The following is an 18,938-nucleotide window of genomic DNA, read 5'->3' as shown; positions in this document are numbered from 1 at the left end:
AAATTGCAAGTAGATAAATAGGTACTACTCCAGCAGGAAGGTAAACGGCGTTTCCGTGCGCTGCTCTGGTTTGCCAGAAGCGGTTTAGTCATGCTGGCCACATGACCCAGAAGCTGTACACTGGCTCCTTCGGCAAGATGAGTGCTGGAACCCCAGAGTGGGTCATGACTGGACCTAATGGTCAGGGGTCCCTTTACCTATTCTATATCTTACAGTAGAGGGAGAGAGAGAGAGAGAGAGAGAGAACAGGAAAAGGAGAGAGAAAATGGTTGAAACCGCTCTTTTGACCTATAAGCATATAGACTCCCCAAAATCATTTCGGCATCAGTAAGGCATTGCTTCATGTTGCTTCTTATGACTTTTTTTTTTAAAAGGAAGCCTGGTGAGAATTTGGACTTTTTACATTTCACCCTTTATTTAACTGCGTGAGTGCTCTGCAGCATGTGACCCGTGTTCATCCAATTGGGTTTCCAAGTGTTAAGACCATTAGACAAGGACTTTAGTACAGGACCAGAGGGATAGTGTTTGGGCGGGCAGTGAGTGGGTGCAATTTAGACAGGCACGGAGCCTGGAGGAGGTGGAACCAAGAGCACAAGCCGAAGCCCAACAGTACTGCATGATTCGAATGCTCTTTCGGGTCACCTCTTTGGGAGTGTGGTGCTGCAAAGGGGATGGGCTGTCAAGAAAAACAGCTTGCCTCTTGCTGACAAGAGATTTTATTCCTTGACCTGCAGACTCTAAATATGTAGAGTGTCTAACCAAGGTCCTTGCTCACATGCAAGAACTCTGCATGCATATACAGTGGTACCTCGGGTTACATACGCTTCAGCTTACATACGCTTCAGGTTACAGACTCCGCTAACCCAGAAATAGTGCTTCAGATTAAGAACTTTGCTTCAGGATGAGAACAGAAATTGTGCTCCGGTGGCACGGCAGCAGCAGGAGGCCCCATTAGCTAAAGTGGTGCTTTAGGTTAAGTACAGTTTCAGGTTAAGTACGGACCTCTGGAACGAATTAAGTACTTAACCTGAGGTACCACTGTATAGCCTCACCGATGTGGGGATACAGGGCACAGCCCGTAAATGGCTGTGCTCTTTTATCTCTGGTCGGGGACAGAGGGTGGCGCTAGGGAGGGAGATGTCATCGCGCCACTCCTTGGTGTGTGGAGTGCCGCAGGGCACAATCCTCTCCCTGATGCTTTTTAACATCTTTGTGCAGCCCCTTGCCCAGATTGTCCGGAGCTTTGGGCTGGGTTGTCACCAATATGCTGATGACACTCAGCTCTATCTGCTGATGGATGGCCACACCCACTCAGCCCCAGACACACTGACCAGATGCTTGGAGGCTGTGGCTGGATGGTTTCGTGGGAGCCGATTGAAACTTAATCCTTCAAAGACAGGTCTTCTGGCTAGGTCGGGATGGCATGGGGATGAGGGACCAACTCACTTCTCTTGCGGGGGCCCAATTAGTGCCATTGCCTTCCGTTAAGAGTTTGGGTGTAATCCTTGACGCCTCCCTTTCCGTGGAGGATCAGGTTGCAGCAACAACTAAGGCAACGTTTTTCCATCTTCACCACATTAAGCAGTTGGTCCCTTACCTTTCCCGCCCCAATCTGCCCACAGTGAGCCATGTGACGCTCACCTCCAGGCTTGACTACTGTAATTCACTCTACGCGGGGCTGCCCTTGAAACTGTTCCACAAACTCCAGCGCGTGCAGAATGCTGCAGCGAGGCTCCTCACAGGGTCTCTGCCATGGGAGCATATTCACCCAGTGCTTTACCAATTGCACTGGCTCCCGGTGGGGTATAGGGTCAGGTTCAAGGTTTTGATTTTGACCTTTAAAGCCCTTTCTGGTTTAGGGGGACCACCTCTCCTAGTATGCCCCGCAGAGGACATTAAGGTCCATGAATAATATAGTTTAGAGGTCCTGGGCCCTAAGGAAGTCAGACTATCCTCCACCAGGGCCAGGGCCTTTTCAGTGATGGCTCCAACTTGGTGGAATGATCTGTCCCATGAGACTAGGGCCCTTCAGGATTTAACCTCTTTCCGTCGGGCCTGTAAGACAGAGCGATTCCGCCTGGCCTTTAATTTGAATTCCGCCTGATCTTTTATTTCCCTTCTCTTCCCTCCCCCTCCCTTTTTAGGAAGATTGCCTGCTCTGAGACCTCACATCTAATTCTCCCCTGGCCTCCTCATTGGCCCAAGTAGGACTAATTCAGCCAGCTAGCCCTGGTGACTACCTAATGCTTATTGGATGGATTTCCCCCAAACTGATTTTTGAACTTTGAATTTTATTGTTATTCGTGTTTTTATACTGTATTTTATGCTGCTTTTATGTTGTATTACAATTCAGTGTTTTAAATTTGTTGTTAGCCGCCCCGAGCCCGGTTTCTGAACCGGGGAGGGCGGGGTATAAATAAAAAATTATTATGATTATTTATTACAGGCAAACTCGGCCCTCCAGATGTTTTTGGGACTATGACTCCCATCATCCCTAGCTAAAAGCACCAGTGGTCAGGGATGATGGGAACTGTAGTCCCAAAACACCCGAAGGACCAAGTTTGCCTATGCCCAAGCACCAAATGCACGGCTGCATCTTCCTACTTCCTCATCACTTGTTTGCTGAATTTATTGGGGGGGGAGGGGTCAGCTGCATAGAGCTTATATAAATTGGGCAGTCCAACCTAGATCAACAATGTCCTGTTCGCTCTGTGTGTGATTGTGCAGGGCACTAAGCAGATGCTAACCTAGATTCATTTAAAAAAAAACAAAAAGGAAGCCCAGTGTAATCCACTTACTTCCTTGACACATCAGCCTCTTTAAGGCGTTCGGATTTGCTCTCCATCCAGAAAGGCTGGCTGCACCAGATCAAATATGATTGATAATTATTCAACACACTCCTCTCCATTAAGTTACTCCAACTCCACGACATCACAAATGCTGCAGAAATCAGGCACTTATTACATTTCAAGTCAAAACCATTCAGTTTTATTCACCTGACTAAAAACTGGTCACCTAAAATGAACTAGATCCACAATTTGTGGGCTTCTATGTCCAATTCAGGGACGCGGGTGGTGCTGTGGGTTAAACCACAGAGCCTAGGGCTTGCCGATCAGAAGGTCAGCGGTTTGAATCCCCGCGACGGGGTGAGCTCCTGTTGCTAGGTCCCTGCTCCTGCCAACCTAACAGTTTGAAAGGACATCAAAGTGCAAGTAGATAAATAGGTACCACTCCGGTGGGAAGGTAAACGGCGTTTCCGTGCGCTGCTCTGGTTCGCCAGAAGCGGCTTAGTCATGCTGGCCACATGACCCAGAAGCTGTACACCGGCTCCCTCAGCCAATAAAGCGAGATGAGTGCCACAACCCCAGCGTCGGTATGGGGTTTCAAATCTAGTATGCAGTGTAAGAGTCCAATAAGAAAAATGGGTCAAGTAGATGTTATTTGGGGTTGTACAGTATACCCCGAACCCCACACATGCCCATTTACTCCATATCTAGTGAAGTCCCACCACAGTTTGGGATGTGTTGTTGTTGTTGTTGTTGTTGTTGTTTATGCCCTGCCCACTCTGGGTGGCTCCCAACAGAATATTAAAAGCTCAATAAAACATCAAACATTAAAAACTTCCCTAAACAGAGCTGCCTTCAGATGTCTTCTAAAAGCCAGATAGTTGTTTATTTCCTTGACATCGGATGGGAGGGCTTTCTACAGGGTGGGTGCCACTACTGAGAAGGCCCTCTGCTTGGTTCCCTGTAACCTCACTTCTCACAGTGAGGGAACTGCCAGAAGGCCCTTGGAGCTGGACCTCAGTGGGGTGGAGATGCTCCTTCAGCTATACAGTGGTACCTCGCGTTAAGAACTTAATTCGTTCTGGAGGTCCGTTCTTAACCTGAAACTGTTCTTAACCTGAGGTACCACTTTAGCTAATGGGGCCTCCCGCTGCCGTCGTGCCACCACTGCATGAATTCTGTTCTCATCCTGAAGTAAAGTTCTTAACCCGAGGTACTATTTCTGGGTTAGCGGAGTAACCTGAAGCGTCTGTAACCTGAAGCGTCTGTAACCCGAGTTACCACTGTACTGGGCCGAGGCCATTTAGGGCTTTAAAGGTCAGCACCAACACTTTGACTTGTGCTCGGAAATGTCCTGTGAACCAATGTAGGTATTTCAGGACCGGTGTTATATGGTTAGCCACAATCCATAGCTATCCTGCTTCTATCCTGTCATTTCTTACGAAATACAGGCAGCGACCGTATAAGCACATCTGATATGTGCAGAACCGCACATGCAAGCATCATGTGGAACCCAGGCGTGACCTGAAAACGTCACCAAAAAATGTCACAAAAGGGGTGGAATCGGGCAAGAGTGGGAGCGGAAAGGGGCCTTACATGCACCCCGCCAATGTGTGCAGGGGTCTGGAAGGTAACCCCCATGCAAATCGCTTGCTGCCTGTACTGTATTCTGATACATTTCTCTCAAAAACAGCTTCCATCAGAATTGAGGAAAAGAACGACCTATCTGCGTTTTAAGCCGATAATACAGTACACGCCCTATATCACTCATTCCAAGTCCTAGGTATGCGGCGGGGGGGGGGGGGGATGCGTTAAATAAATATATCCTGGAACCTACAGAAAAGAGCAGAGATATTCTAGATGCCCATATGCTACACGACCTGCTGCAGTAGTAAGCAGGGTCTGGCGTTTATTTCTGCTTCCGAGTTTGATTTCCAGGAAGCCTACTTCCTTCTATTGAATGTGTTTAGGACATGGGTGTTAAAGAGATACCTGCTCGAAACCCATTAATGAAATTAGCACCAGAAACCCCAGGAGCTAATTCAATTACCAAGTGCTGTATGTTAAACCAAGGGCATCCTTAGAATACCTGTAAACGGAGGAGTCCTATTCCCCAAGAGTCCACATCTGCTGAAGCACATCCTGCTTTCTTGAAAATAATATCTGCTTGACTCCCCGTCACCGTTCAGAGCAAAGTCCCTTCCTTTCTACAAGCACATCAACAAAGCAAGATTCCACGAAGTTGTAGGGAAATTCCTACCTTGCAAAATGCACCCATTCCATCAAGGAAGACAGCCGGATAATTCAGAGGTTCTTTAAACCTTAGGGGACCTTTGGTTAGAATACTAACTCCCTAATGAATCCTCAGGGCGCTAATGAGTTGTGTCACTGAGTCGTCTTATACCTGCCTAAGAACCTCCAGCAGATTTGCCCCATTGTGTGCGCAGCTGCCTATTATTCCCAGCAAATTATCTCCATGATAAATGACACAGGTGGTGCTATAAGGCTATTTCAGACACCGACTCAGAAGCCACAACTGCAAGGTTTATCTGTGCTAGCCAACTTTTTACTTGAAGCTCCACAGGTATTTGAAACAACTAGAAAAGATACCTTTTTCCTTCATAAAATTTTTAAAAATTGTAGTCTACAGTCTCCCTGCTGTCCTTATCTTACTATCACAGTATACTGTATTTTTCGCTCTATAAGACGCACCAGACCACAAGACGCACCTAGTTTTTGGAGGAGGAAAACAAAGAAAAAAAATATTCTGAATCTCAGAAGCCAGAACAAGAAGAGGGATCACTGTGCAGCAAAAGCAGTGATCCCTCTTGCTGTTCTGGCTTCTGGGATAGCTGCACAGCCTGCATTCGCTCCATAAGACGCACACACATTTCCCCTTACTTTTTAAGAGGGAAAAAGTGAGTCTTATAGAGCAAAAAATACAGTATTTATTACAAAACCTAATAACACAGAATCCAGATAATACATACAGTGGAACTTCAGTTGTCGAATGTAATTGTTGTTGTTGTTGTTGTTGTTGTTATGTACCCAAGGGTCATCTAGTCCAACCCCCTGCAATGCAGGAATTTCAATGAAAGCAACCAAGACAGATGGCCACCCAACTGCTGCTTAAAAACCTCCAAGAGAGAAGAGTCCACCACCTCCAGAAGAAGCCTTTTCCCCTGCCGAACTGCTCTTTTGAGATTGCACAGGGCTCTCACAAGATTTTGCTGAAAGATGCTTCCGCTTCTTCTCGGTTCTCTGCTGTGATTGGGCAGGCGGAGAACACATGGGCAGCAGCATCCCTTTAGATTCTGCCGCCTGAGGCAGCTGCCTCAGTCCACCTCATAGGCGGCCCGGCCCTGGACAGCTCAAGCTAACCAGATCAGGAAATAAGTCTACTAAGTGTACTAAAATGCAAGCGGTTAAAACAGTGGGAGCAGACTGAACAATAATCAATTTACAAAACTGAAACTGCTCGGAATCAAAACGCTTCTCTCCATTTTAACTGACTCATCCACAGGCAATGAAAACAGAAGTGTCTGGGTGATTTTTAAAGGAGGGAGGGGTCCAAATTGGGGCACGGGGGTGGCAGCAGCCACACTTTTCTCAGTGGTCACCGGTTAGCAGTTGCCATTCCACACCCGCACCCCAAAGCTCCTCCTCTATGGGATATTTGTGCTGTTCATCTGGGCAAAGAATGGTAGTTGTCTAGAGCAGGGGTTGGCAGCCTAAGGTCAGCGGGCCGGATCAGACCCAATTGCCTTCAGGATCTGGCCTGTGGACTGTCTGTGGATTGGCGTGAGGATTCTGTTCATTTGAGCTGCGCCATTCCCCCCCTCCTGCGCCATTCCATTTCCCCTCCTCTCCCTCAAACCCACCATGGCGGCGTCTCCTCCCTCCCTCCTCCTGGCTTCTCCCCGCCCTGCCTAGAGGAGGTAGGGGGCTGGGCTGAGCTGGCTGAGCGCCATTTTAAGCAGCCCCTTTCCAGAGCCAGCCCTTTTGTGCCACTCAATTCCCCTCCTCTGCTGCCGCCACCCTGCTGCTCCTGCGGACCAGAGAGCGGAGCGGATGAATTTGCTCTATCTACCCAAGAGAAGAAGCAGTTGTGGTGGTGGTGGCAGCCCCAGGGAAGGTAAGTGCAGCAGCTGGGGCTGGGGGGGTGGGGAGGAACACTACTTGCCCCCCCTCCTTGCCTCTTCTTCCAGCTCCCCCCTGGTGCCCCTTCTCCAGCCCACCACAAGGTCTGAGGGACAGTGGACCAGTCCATGGCTAAAAAAAATTGTCGACCCCTGGTCTAGAGGGACATTGCTGTCATTGTCACAAAATGCAGGTAGCAGTATGAGATGAAAGGATAGGTAGTCTGGGTCCCCCTTTTCACCATTCACCCCAAATTTATCTGAAATAATAATAATAATAATTGTACCATTTATACCCTGTCGATCCGGCCAGGTCTCCCCAGCCACCCACATTGCATCTAAAAACATTATATATATATATATATATATATATACACAGTGGCGTAGCGTGGGAGGTGCAGGGGGGGCCGGCCGCACCGGGCGCAACATCTGGGGGGGCGCTCGCACTCACAGCTCTCTGCCCCTACCTGGCTCACTCACTCTCTCTCACTGCAGTGCTGGCTGTGTGAATCCGATCCGAGCCGCTGGGTTGCCGCCCACTGTGGGGGGGGAGTGCCAGGCGTGCGGTGCGGTGCGGAGAGAGAGCGAGGGACTATCTGGGGGAGGAACAGTGCAGCGGGGGGCACAAATTACTTGCCTTGCCCCGGGTTAGGGGGCGCAAATTACTTGCCTTGCCCCGGGTGCTGACAACCCACGCAACGCCACTGTATATATAGCAATAAAAACTTCCCGATACAGGGCTGCCTTCAGATGTCTTCTAAAGGTTGTGTAAATCTTTATCTCCATGACATCTGAAAGCTCTTTCTGGAGACTGGTGTGCCTCCCTTTCCATTCTTTTGATTCATGCACTGAGGAAAGGTAGTGGCCATCTTGGTTTTCTCTGACTCATCAAACAGTCCTTCGTGCCAGGCTTGTCGTTCCCTTCACCCACTCACTGTTTTGCTCTCCAGCCCCGTGTGAGGGGCGCTTGTTCCGAAAATGATCCGAGCTATTCCAGAGACAGCCCTGCACATGGACATAGCCCTAGTCTGTGACAGAACAAGGCATTTCGCATCCTTATAGAGGGCCACTATAATGCTGAGATATACCCTCGGGCAGAAAACACATTCAGAGCCCAAGCAGGGAAAGTTGAGTCAATTAGATGTTTTCTGTGCCACAGGGCTGCCAACAATCCCATCTTTTGTGCTAGCAGAAGAATCAGAGCCTATGTGCTTCGCTAACTCTTTCTTGTTGGAGCGGAAAGGTCATGAACAGGCATGTAATGGAAAAGCGTGTGGCAAACTTTCCCTGGAAAGGGGGTTGGGTGGAAGAAGAGGAGAAAATAGCCAACTGGGGGGAAAAGGCCTCCACTTCCTGGCTTTCGGAGGGGGTCATGGGTTGGGTGAACCTCGCCCAGGCATGGGCATGGGAAATATCACAACCCAGGCATAAAAGGCAGGGTCCTTTGGCCAGATAAGTATCAAAGCCAGAGCAAGGTTTTGGACAATGGAACAACCATGGAACTGCCGTAAACTGTTCTAAACAGCAGTACAGAGAGACAGGGGAAATGTGTCCCTGTTCATTCTCCTTGACCTCTCAGTGGCTTTTGATACCATCAACCATGGTATTGATGTAAAATTTGGGGTTTGGCTTTGGCTGCCCAAAGTTCTCCATGGGGCTCTGCTGATGGATTACATGGAACTGGCGGAAATGACTGGCAGAATCCGAGACCAGGGAGAAGAGTCGGTGGAAGAAGATTGGAAGAAATTTAAAGCTTATCTACAAAAACATTGTAAAATTAATGAATGTTAGAAGGATGCTGGAATGAAGCCATATGGTTTTAGCCGAAATGTAATAAAGAATTAGGTAAAAGCTGATTGATAACGGGACAAAATGAAAAATTTAAGGTTAGACCGTTAAGATAAACTATAGAACAAAAATTGAGAAAGATGGAAAGAATTTGCTGAAATAGAATACAAAAAAGAGAGGTGTGAGGAGGTCAATGAAACAAGTTAATGAAAGGTAAAGATATGGAATATTGGATGTGTGTGTTTAGTGTTTTCTTTTCTTTTCTTTTTCTCTGTATTGTTGTATTGCCTTTTTATGTTTCTATATTCCTTTTTCTTTTTTTTTTCTTATGTACTGCAATTGTAATTGTAATGTATGTTTTGTTAAACTTTTTATTGTTTTTTCTGTTTCTTTTTTCTGTAATTTTTAAACTTCTAATAAATATCTTCTTTAAAAAAAAAAAAACTCTCCATGGGGCTCTGAGTCCCCTAAGTCCATGGTCGGTCAGAGAAGAATGGATAGAGGCAGGATCCAGTGGAAAGCAAGGCACATCTTCATTTTTTGGGTTGCAAGAGAGTTCCCTCCCCTCATTGCAAGGAGGGAGAGACCCCAAACAAAAGTGTGCAGAACCTTTAAAGACTTTGGACATTGCCCAACCCCCTTAGCCAAAGACCACCCCAAAGTCATCATACATACAGCATAGGAGGCGGGCCTACAGCAGAAATCCTGTCTGCCAGGATACCTGATAATGGCTACTAATTGCAATACCTGGGCAGCCTGGCCATTCTTTTGTAATGGTTCATACTTTAGTTCGTGAATCATCACAGGCTCACCCTAATCATACACAAAGATGCCCTCATGACAGGATTTGTAAGCAAAAGGACAATGAGGCTTTCCCCATTTGCCTCCCTTATTTGAGGAATATTTGAGGTCACTGGAGAATCAAAATGGCTTCAGGTTTGCTCTTCTGTACTATTTCAGACACACAGATTATGTATTTAGATATGTGTGCATTTATGAATATTTATTCTATATCTGAGACCTTAAAATTCTCATAACAGTATTCTTCAGAAAATGCAGTCCATGTTGGGTGTGGGTGGCACCACTTTGCACTGGTTCCAGTCCTACTTGCAGGGAAGTGTCAAGAGAGTGAGGCTTGGAGAGAGCAGACAACCTCTCATCCATTCAACCACTAACAGTGCCTCTGTCTTAACTGGATTGAGCTTCAGTTTGTTGGCTATCATCCAGTCCATTACGCAAGCAAGACAACAGTGCAGCTCATCCGTTGCCTCACCTGAAGGTGTAAAGCAGAAGTAGAGCTGTGTGTCGTCAGCATATTGCTGACAAAGTACTCCAAGCCTCCAGAAAACCCCACTCAGTGGTTTCATGTAGATGTTAAACAGCCTAGGGCAGAGCTTTCTGAAACTGTGTGTTGCGACATGTTAGTGTGTTGGCTGCAGTGCGCAAGTGTGTTGTGCAAACGCTTCCTGGAAAGCAGTCAGTTTAACCTCCGATTTGCTAGTAAAACTGAATTACTGCGTCATGAAATGATGCATGTCTAAAAAAGTGTGTCGCCAACAAGGAAAGTTTGGAAAGCTCTAGCATAGGAGATAAAATTAAACAGTGAAGGCTCCACGGGGTTGACAAGCATCACCTCTGGAAACGTCGCTCCAGGTAGGACCCCACTCGGTGATTTCATGTAGATTTTATACAGCATAGGGGATAGAATTGAACCCACATTGAAAGTTCCACAGGGCTGAAAAACACTCCCTCTGGGAACAACCATCCAAGTAGGACCAGAATCACTGCAAAGCAGTGCCACCCACACCCAACTTGGATAACTGCTCCAGAAGGATACCATGGTCGATGATCTCAAAAGCCACTGAGAAGTTGAGGAGAATTCAATGGGACCCATTTCCCCTGTCTTTCTCCCGACAGGGGTCATCATACAGGGTAACCAAAGCAGTTTCCTTACCAAAACCAGGCCTAAACCAGAATTGAAATAGATCAAAAATCAGTTTCCTCCTAGAGGACTGTTGTGTGTCACATGCCTGTTTACTTCCAGCACTTGCTGGGAACTTCCGTTTGTATATAGCTTTTGTGCTGCTGCTGTTTTGCTGGAGACGAAGGGAAGCAGACATGTTTTCCTCTGTTCCGGAACTATGCTGAATAAATGTTGTACATTATCCTTACACATCTCTCTGTCCGCCTCTTCTGCTGTGAGAAGATTTACACACTCTGCTGACAGAGCGTGCACGGGTCTCTAAACGTATCTGAGGCTCGTGTTGCTGATTGATGCTGTTCCAAGGGAGACCGGCTGGTGGCTGGAGCCAGCTGGGAGCCTGCCTGATGCCCCCATCTTCCCGCCAGTATCCCAACATTAGGAACCGCCCTCTGGAATGACCACGCATCACTTCCAGCAGGCAGGCCGGAAGTATTTCGATTGCCCCATGCCCAAGCCAAACCTCTTTCATCTGTATTCAATAAAGTTGTGGCCTGTTTTGACCCCCAAACCAGCTTCATTGGTCTCTTATTTGCATGGGTTGGGGTAGGGGAACCTGATGCAGTGGCATAGCGTGGGGGGTGCAGGGGGGGCCGGCCGCACCGGGCGCAACATCTGGGGGTTAGGGTTAGGGGGCGCAAATCCACGGGTTAGGGGGCACAAATTACTTGCCTTGCCCCGGGTGCTGACAACCCACGCTACGCCACTGACCCGATGCCTGCAGCTCATTCACCTACCGGAGAACCATTGTTTGCTGCTATATCTGAACGGGGCCAGTGATTCCAGATCATTTTTATACTCTTCTCCTAATAGAAAATAATGGAGAGATATTTCTGTTGAGTGCCCATTCTTCCAGTTTCTGCAGGGAGCAATAAGTAAGGAAAGGTCAATGGCTGCAATCAATATGCAAGTGGCTGTGAGTTGGACCGTGACTGAATGAAGGCACACAGGTAAGGAAGTGGCCAGCATTAGAGACGTCTGCGGAGATGGTTATTGGCAGAAATGACACTGCCATCATATCACCCTCTGTTACGCAAAGGAAAAGAAGCTGGCCTCTCTTGCTGCAGAAGCAGCACTCAGTCATCCTGCCTGGGCTCCAAGAACAACTCAGAATGCCACCGAGAAAGGTCACCAAAGAAAGACAGCGAAACCTCATGTGAACTCTGGTGTCTCTTATGCAGGCTCCGGTTGGATTTGCTACAGGTGCTTTCAGCAAGGCACAAATCTAAGAGACTCCTGTTTTAGACAAACTCAGCCAGCGTTCACAAAATGCTAGCTGAAGTATGATGACCTTCCACAGCAGGAAACAAGGCAGAGCAAAGACTTTGAACCAACTTGGAGCGCTCATCCACATTTGCCTTCCCTCTGCATTTCTAGGCAGGTTCGTGTCCAAGCAAGCTTGCTTCTTTCTTTCTTTCTTTCTTTCTTTCTTTCTTTCTTTCTTTCTTTCTTTCGCCTTGGCACTTTTCTTGCAGAAACCCCCTCTATAGCATTGAATTGAGAGCCAGTGTGGTGTAGTTGTTGAGAGCGGTAGTCTTGTAATCTGGGGAACCGGGTTCGCGCCTCCGCTCCTCCACATGCAGCTGCTGGGTGACCTTGGGCCAGTCACACTTCCTTGAAGTCTCTCAGCCCCACTCACCTCACAGAGTGTTAGTTGTGGGGGAGGAAGGGAAAGGAGAATGTTAGCCGCTCTGAGACTCCTTAAAGGGAGTGAAAGGCGGGATATCAAATCCAAACACTTCTTCTTCTTCTTCTTCAAACAGCAATCCACAGGCTTTGGGAGGATTGCATAAACCTGCCTGACCAGAAATGATAGTGGGACAACAACAACAACAGAGTTGTGCCCACCAAAGCCACAATGGCTGTACTGTGCCGCACAGCTTCGAACGCTATGGTCTGATTTCAGCAGCTTCTGTGTGCATGCGCCCTTCACTGTGGCCTCATGGATGGGTTTAACAATTTGCTGAACTACATTGCCCAGCTAAACTAACAAGAGCAACAAAAGGAGGGGGAACAAATGCAGCAGTATTCTGTAATTAGAAGTGAACGAAGAGATGAATGGATAACCGGGAAGAAGAGAAGTGGCAGAAAAGAGCTAAATCAGCCATGCACCCGGTTGTCGTTCAGAAAGAAAGCTCAATGCCAAGCACAGCAGAGAACAAGTACTAAGAAAGAGCTGGATTTAAGAGCTATTTCAATCAGCATTTGGACCTTTGCACCCACTCATCCCCTTAGTTGCTTCCTAAGCAAAGATTTATTAACTACAGTTTCCTTTGTGGACAGTTTTCCTGGATGATAAAATCATGGATGGTGGTAGGAAAGTTCATCTAGATTCAGCAATAGCTTCATTTATTTAACAGTTTGTTACTGGAAGGAATTTACACAATTGTCTCTGTGTTAATTAATTTTTGCATGACAGTCATATTGATTTATCTGGCCGTTTGAATCTGGATTTAACTCTTTAGCTGCTGCTGGAGATGCATCATTTACAGAGAGAACATCAAGCTGCAGGCAAACTAGCCATCTTGATTTTTTTTTGATTAAAATATAGTTGTATAATCGGGGATATAATATTTTCTTTTCATCATTTACCCTTCCACGATCCATGTGTGGCTGCTATTAGAGTCACAGTAATTGGGGGATACATGAAGTCATTAATAATTATCTCTGGAATGGTTTGAAACCAACATTTCCGGGGATTGATGGATTGAAATGTCTGCCATCTTAGCTCCTTCCTTCCTTCCTTCCTTCCTTCCTTCCTTCCTTCCTTCCTTCCTTCCTAGTTGAACTTGCCATCATCTTTCCCCCTGGTGTCAGATGGGTCTTTCATAGGTGAACATTCAACAATGGAGGGGCCACTACTGAAAAGGCCCTTTCTCTCGTGATTTGTACCCCACTTGGCAGGGGCACTTAGAGAAGATTGTCAGATGACAGCCTCAAGGGTCAGGGAGGTACAGGAGAGAAAATGTGTTTGATCAGATACATCAGAGGGCCTAAGTTGTAAAGGGCATTAAAGGTCAGAACCAGTACTTTGAACTGGGCACAGAAATGGACTGGGAGCCAGCTAAGATAACAAACAGCTGAAAAACTGATAGAAGATATTCCACGCCACAGAGATTGTATAAGCCTTGAGCGACAAAGATCAATGAGCACCTCCAAACTACCTGTTCCTCTATGACAATCTCCTCCAGAACATGCCTTGCCTGAGCAAGGCATGTTCTGAGCAAGGCATGTTCTGTGCCTCTGTGTCCCTCACACGCAGCCTGACTTCATTCAGCATCTCGGCAGTCTCCTTTCCTCCTTTAGCACACCTGTAAAGAACCTCAAATGCTCCATTTCCTCAGGAGCGCATCTGATCTATGTTCCTTCTCATCTCTTGGTTAAGCCACTTAGTTTGGTTTTGTCCCTGCAGTGTTTTTAAACATGACTGGGCTCTTGGACAATAAACAAGGCATATCTGTCAGTCTCAACAGGGTATATTCAATTCCACTCCATCTTCAGCAGTAAAACAAAACAAAACAAAACCTCACAGAAACACAAATAAATATATACCAGTTAAACCAGGGGTCAGCAAACCTTTTCATCAGGGGCCCGGTCCACTGTCCCTCAGACCTTATGGGGGGCCAGATTATATTTTGAAAAGAAAAAAAATGAACGAATTCCTATACCCCACAAATAACCCAAAGATGCATTTTGAATAAAAGGACACATTCTACTCATGTGAAAACACGCTGATTCCTGGACCGTCCACGGGCCGGATTTAGAAGGCAGTTGGGCCAGATCCGGCCCCCGGGCCTTAGTTTGCCTACCCATGAGTTAAACAAATCTTTAGACCTGCAGATGGCGAAGTGAGCACAACTTAAAATAATGGAGAAAGGTTATCTGATAAAAGTCAGTCTTGGAAAGACACGGTTTTATTGACAAAGGGGGATTTGTGCTGCAGATCTAAATGTCAGGTTAACTCTCTGTTGTTCGTTTGGGCTATGTAGTGTTTTTTAGGCTTTGACCAAACAGTAGCTTAAAGAACAACAACGTGCTCCATAAACGCAGTGTGAGAATCTGGTTGTGGCAGGACAACATTACGGGCTGGGATGGTCTCACACTTAGCAACTGTGTTAAGTTGTGGGTGAACATATCAGACGACACAGCGATTCTTCGAACAGCTCTTGTTTATTCACATGCCAGAACAGAACTGGACTGAAGGGTTCAGACAGCCTGCTTATATAGCGCTCCACTAGAACGCAATAGTAACCATTTTCTGTAACTATCCAATCACCGAACGTCACTTTTGATCCCTTATTTGCATATGTGGACCTGAACTATCTACAGTATCCCCCTGCTGGCCCAGGGTGAGAACTTCAGTACATAACAAACTGTGTGGACCAGCATACAAAAATGTTCAAGCTGAGCACTCTCTGACTGCTTTTTCATCTACACAGATCCCCAGTGCTATGGAGCTTAGCCACACTGGAGCATACATGAAGCTCACTTTGCCATCTTGGACCCATCAGTGTGGGTCTTAGACTACTGCAATACGCTCTACGTGGGGCTACTTTTGAAGGTGACCTGGAAACTGCAACTAATCCAGAATGCGGCAGCTAGACTGGTGACTGGGAGCGGCCGCCGAGACCATATAACACCAGTCTTGAAAGACCTACATTGGTTCCCAGTACATTTCTGAGCACAATTCAAAGTGTTGGTGCTGACCTTTAAAGCCCTAAACGGCCTCGGCCCAGTATACCTGAAGGAGCATCTCCACCCCCATCGTTCTGCCCGGACACTGAGATCCAGCTCTGAGGGCCTTTGGGTGGTTCGCCCACTGCGAGAAGCGAAGATACAGGGAACCAGGCAGAGGGTCTTCTTGGTTGTGGCGCCCTCCCTGTGGAACGCCCTCCCATCAGGTGTCAAAGAAACAAACAACTATCTGACTTTTAGAAGACATCTGAAGGCAGACCTGTTTAGGGAAGCTTTTAATATTTGATGAATTACTGTATTTTAATCCTTTGTTGGAAGCCGCCCAGAGTGGCTGGGGAAACCCAGCCAGATGGGCAGGGTATAAATAAAGAAATTATTATTATACAGTTCCCTAACCTACCTCATCCAGGTGGTTAGAAGGATAACATGGGGGAAAGGAGACTCATGGTTGCTGCCTTGGCCTCCTTCTAAAAAAGGTGGATTGGATACTAACATAATACTGATAATAAGGAATAAAAACAGAAGTCTCACTCCAGCCTTCCTGTCCTATTTTGAATGGGGGGTGGTCAGGCTTGGAATCTTGAATTTCCCTGGTTAAATGAGCAGAGAACTGCCGCTCCATATAGCCTACCATATTTTTCTAGATGTTTCCCTGATGACGATCCCACAATAATGTAGCAATTCACTTTAAATCTGCAAAGGGTTTGTTTTTGAGATCCAGCAAAATTAAAATACTGTATTTTCCCATGTATAAGACTAGGTCCCCCCCCCCCCTAAAAATAATGTCAAAAATCAGGGTGCGTCTTATACACGGATAGTGTCTTTCCCCCATTTTCTTGAATCTGAGTCCCCCAAAATAGGGGGCGTCTTATAGACAGAAAAATACGGTATTTCAGTTTTGGGAAAAGCTGACACTTTTCGTTTACGTTTTGAGAGGTACTTTTTTGAAAGCCTAATTTTCCATTCTCGTTGACGACTTAGCCTAAAGCAAAATTTGTACAGATCAGATGGCCAAACCTGGAACTTTCATATCCTATTTCCCACCTGCTATGGGACGCGGGTGGTGCTTTGGGTAAAACCTCAGTGCCTAGGACTTGCTGATCGCATGGTCGGTGGTTCGAATCCCCGTGACGGGGTGAACTCCCGTCTTTCGGTCCCAGCTCCTGCCCACCTAGCAGTTCGAAAGCACAATTAAGTGCAAGTAGATAAATAGGTACCGCTTTATAGCGGGAAGGTAAACAGCGTTCCGTGTGCTGCGCTGGTGCTGGCTCGCCAGAGCAGCTTTGTCACGCTGGCCACGTGACCTGGAAGTGTCTGCGGACAGCGCTGGCTCCCGGCCTCTAGAGTGAGATGAGCACGCAACCCTAGAGTCTGTCAAGACTGGCCCGTACGGACAGGGGTACCTTTACCTTTTTATTACTAAATCCAACAAAGAGTCCATACAAAATCAAATGAGGAGGATTAGAATTTTTTGCAAACAAATTCAAACTGGGAAGATTTGATTGAAATTTCCCCCATGACAATGTTGCATAAGTGGTGGGAATGTAAGAAAATCAGAAACTTTTGGGATAGTATCTATGAAGAATAATAATAAAAAAGTTTAAACAAACATTTGTTAAAAAGCCAGAAGCATTTCTCTTGGGTTTACTAGCACCAGATATCCGAAACGATAAAAAAAGGATATTTTTATATGCCACAACAGTGGCAAGAATACTTATAGGAATGTGTTAGACAAAATGTAAAGAAATATGCACTAATAAGAGCACATTCAATTGTAAAAAAAAGGAATATACAATGGGATAGACAGGAAGTCCAAAGTGTTGGTACAGAAATGACTTTGGAATAGATTTTTTGTCCTTTTTTTGTTATCTTTAGGTATATAAACTTTGCATATAAATTTTGTATACATGTTGAAAATTATATGATAATAAGCATTGCAATGCAATATGATAATCTTTACTGATGTAACATAAGAACGTAAATAAATAAATTAAATAAAATAAGAATACTTATTGCCAGAAAATGGAAGGGATAGGAGATTCCAACAAAAGAAGGGTGGCAGATAAAATTATTTGAATACATTGAGCTTGCTAAAATGACAGAATTAATTAGGAATCGAACAAACCAAAAGTTCAGTAAGGAATGGGAGTGTTATAAAATCTACTTTAAAAAACATTGTTTGCAAGTAAAACCTTTATTATGCTTTGACTGGTTTTTTTAAAATACAAAACAGTTACTATAATTAAATGATATAGTACCAAGAAATGAGAAACATCTAAAGAAGGCAGTTAATTAAGGACAGGTATGACACACATTGAGGTGGACGGAAGACATCTCAAAAGAATGGAACATTAATGATTGATAAGTTAGAATATCAATTATTGGTAATTGGCGGAGGAAAAAATATTTAGTTAATACGTGTTTTATGTTTTTGCTTATCTTTATTTGTGGTTCGAATATTGGGCTGTTTTTTCTCTCGTGGATGTATGTAAGAAGCAAAATTCAATAAAAAGAAAGAGAAAGAAATTCCCCCATGAATTAATTCCGACTGCTTACATAAGCAGTTACCTTTTCCCTGAGTCATCTTGCAAATACATCTCTCTCTGCCAAAAGCTTCAGCACAAAGGGGAAGTAATCATAAACTCAAAGACTGCAAGAAGAACTTACAGAAACAAGGAAACCGATCAACCCTCGTGGAGTGGCTCATCCAGCTGTATTGCTGCTGTGTCTCCATCTTCAATCTACTCCTTCTTTAGAGTTGTGTTGGACCAAAACAATTCTGACAACGCTGATGGAAGGGCAAAGTGTATGATGGCATGTTTACACATCCCAGCAGTCTCATCCAAGTTACAAATTTATCTTTCAGACCTTGACCTGCCTGGAATAGTTTGTGGATATACTTGCATTGGGGTCTTTCTTTCTTTCTGTCTCCCTCTCTCGACTCTAACACAAGAAAGACTTTGTCTGACAAACGCAGTGTCTCCTATGTAAAGTATATTATTATTTTGGCAAAGAGTTAATTAGAATCTCTGGACTCACCTAGGTAAAGACAAAGGGCCCCCTGACAGTCGCAGACGACTCTGGGGTTCCAGCGCTCATCTTGCTTTACTGGTCGAGGGAGCCGGCATACAGCTGGCATGTGGCCAGCATGACTAAGCTGCTTCTGGAGAACCAGAGCAGCACACGGAAACGCCGTTTACCTTCCTGCCAGAGCGGTACCTATTTATCTACTTGCACTTTGACGTGCTTTCGAACTGTTAGGTTGGCAGGAGCAGGGACTGAGCAACGGGAGCTCACCCCATCGCGGGGATTTGAACCGCCGACCTTCTGATTGGCAAGCTCTAGGCTCTGTGGTTTTACCCACAGCGCCACCCGCGTCCCATGACTCACCTATACAGCTGCAAATGTAATGTTTTAAGTGCATCATACAAATGTGACACTTGATGCCGCTGGTGAGCTACTGGTAAATTCCATATATATTTTTAAACAGTTTTTTAAAAAACAACAAAAAACACATAATTTTATACCTTTTTTTTACATGTGGAGATT

At 45.8% G+C, this 18,938-nt stretch overlaps 1 protein-coding gene across 1 annotated transcript in view; it reads right to left on the bottom strand.

Annotated features, from left to right (window-relative positions):
- The window catches only part of RXRG (retinoid X receptor gamma), a 74,974-nt gene extending 56,784 nt beyond the window's left edge, over positions 1–18,190 (bottom strand). The window contains exon 1 of the mRNA XM_083445345.1: positions 18,057–18,190. Coding sequence (XP_083301471.1) covers positions 18,057–18,123 — 67 coding nt within the window. The 5' untranslated portion in view covers positions 18,124–18,190. The remainder of the gene's footprint in view (positions 1–18,056) is intronic.
- Between the last annotated feature and the right edge of the window lie 748 nt (positions 18,191–18,938).

Source organism: Podarcis tiliguerta, assembly GCF_965153285.1.
Source record: "Podarcis tiliguerta genome assembly, chromosome: 6".
NCBI lineage: Eukaryota > Metazoa > Chordata > Lepidosauria > Squamata > Lacertidae > Podarcis > Podarcis tiliguerta.
The sequence above is the reverse complement of the archived record's forward strand: the minus strand, read 5'-3'. Positions and strand labels throughout refer to the sequence as shown.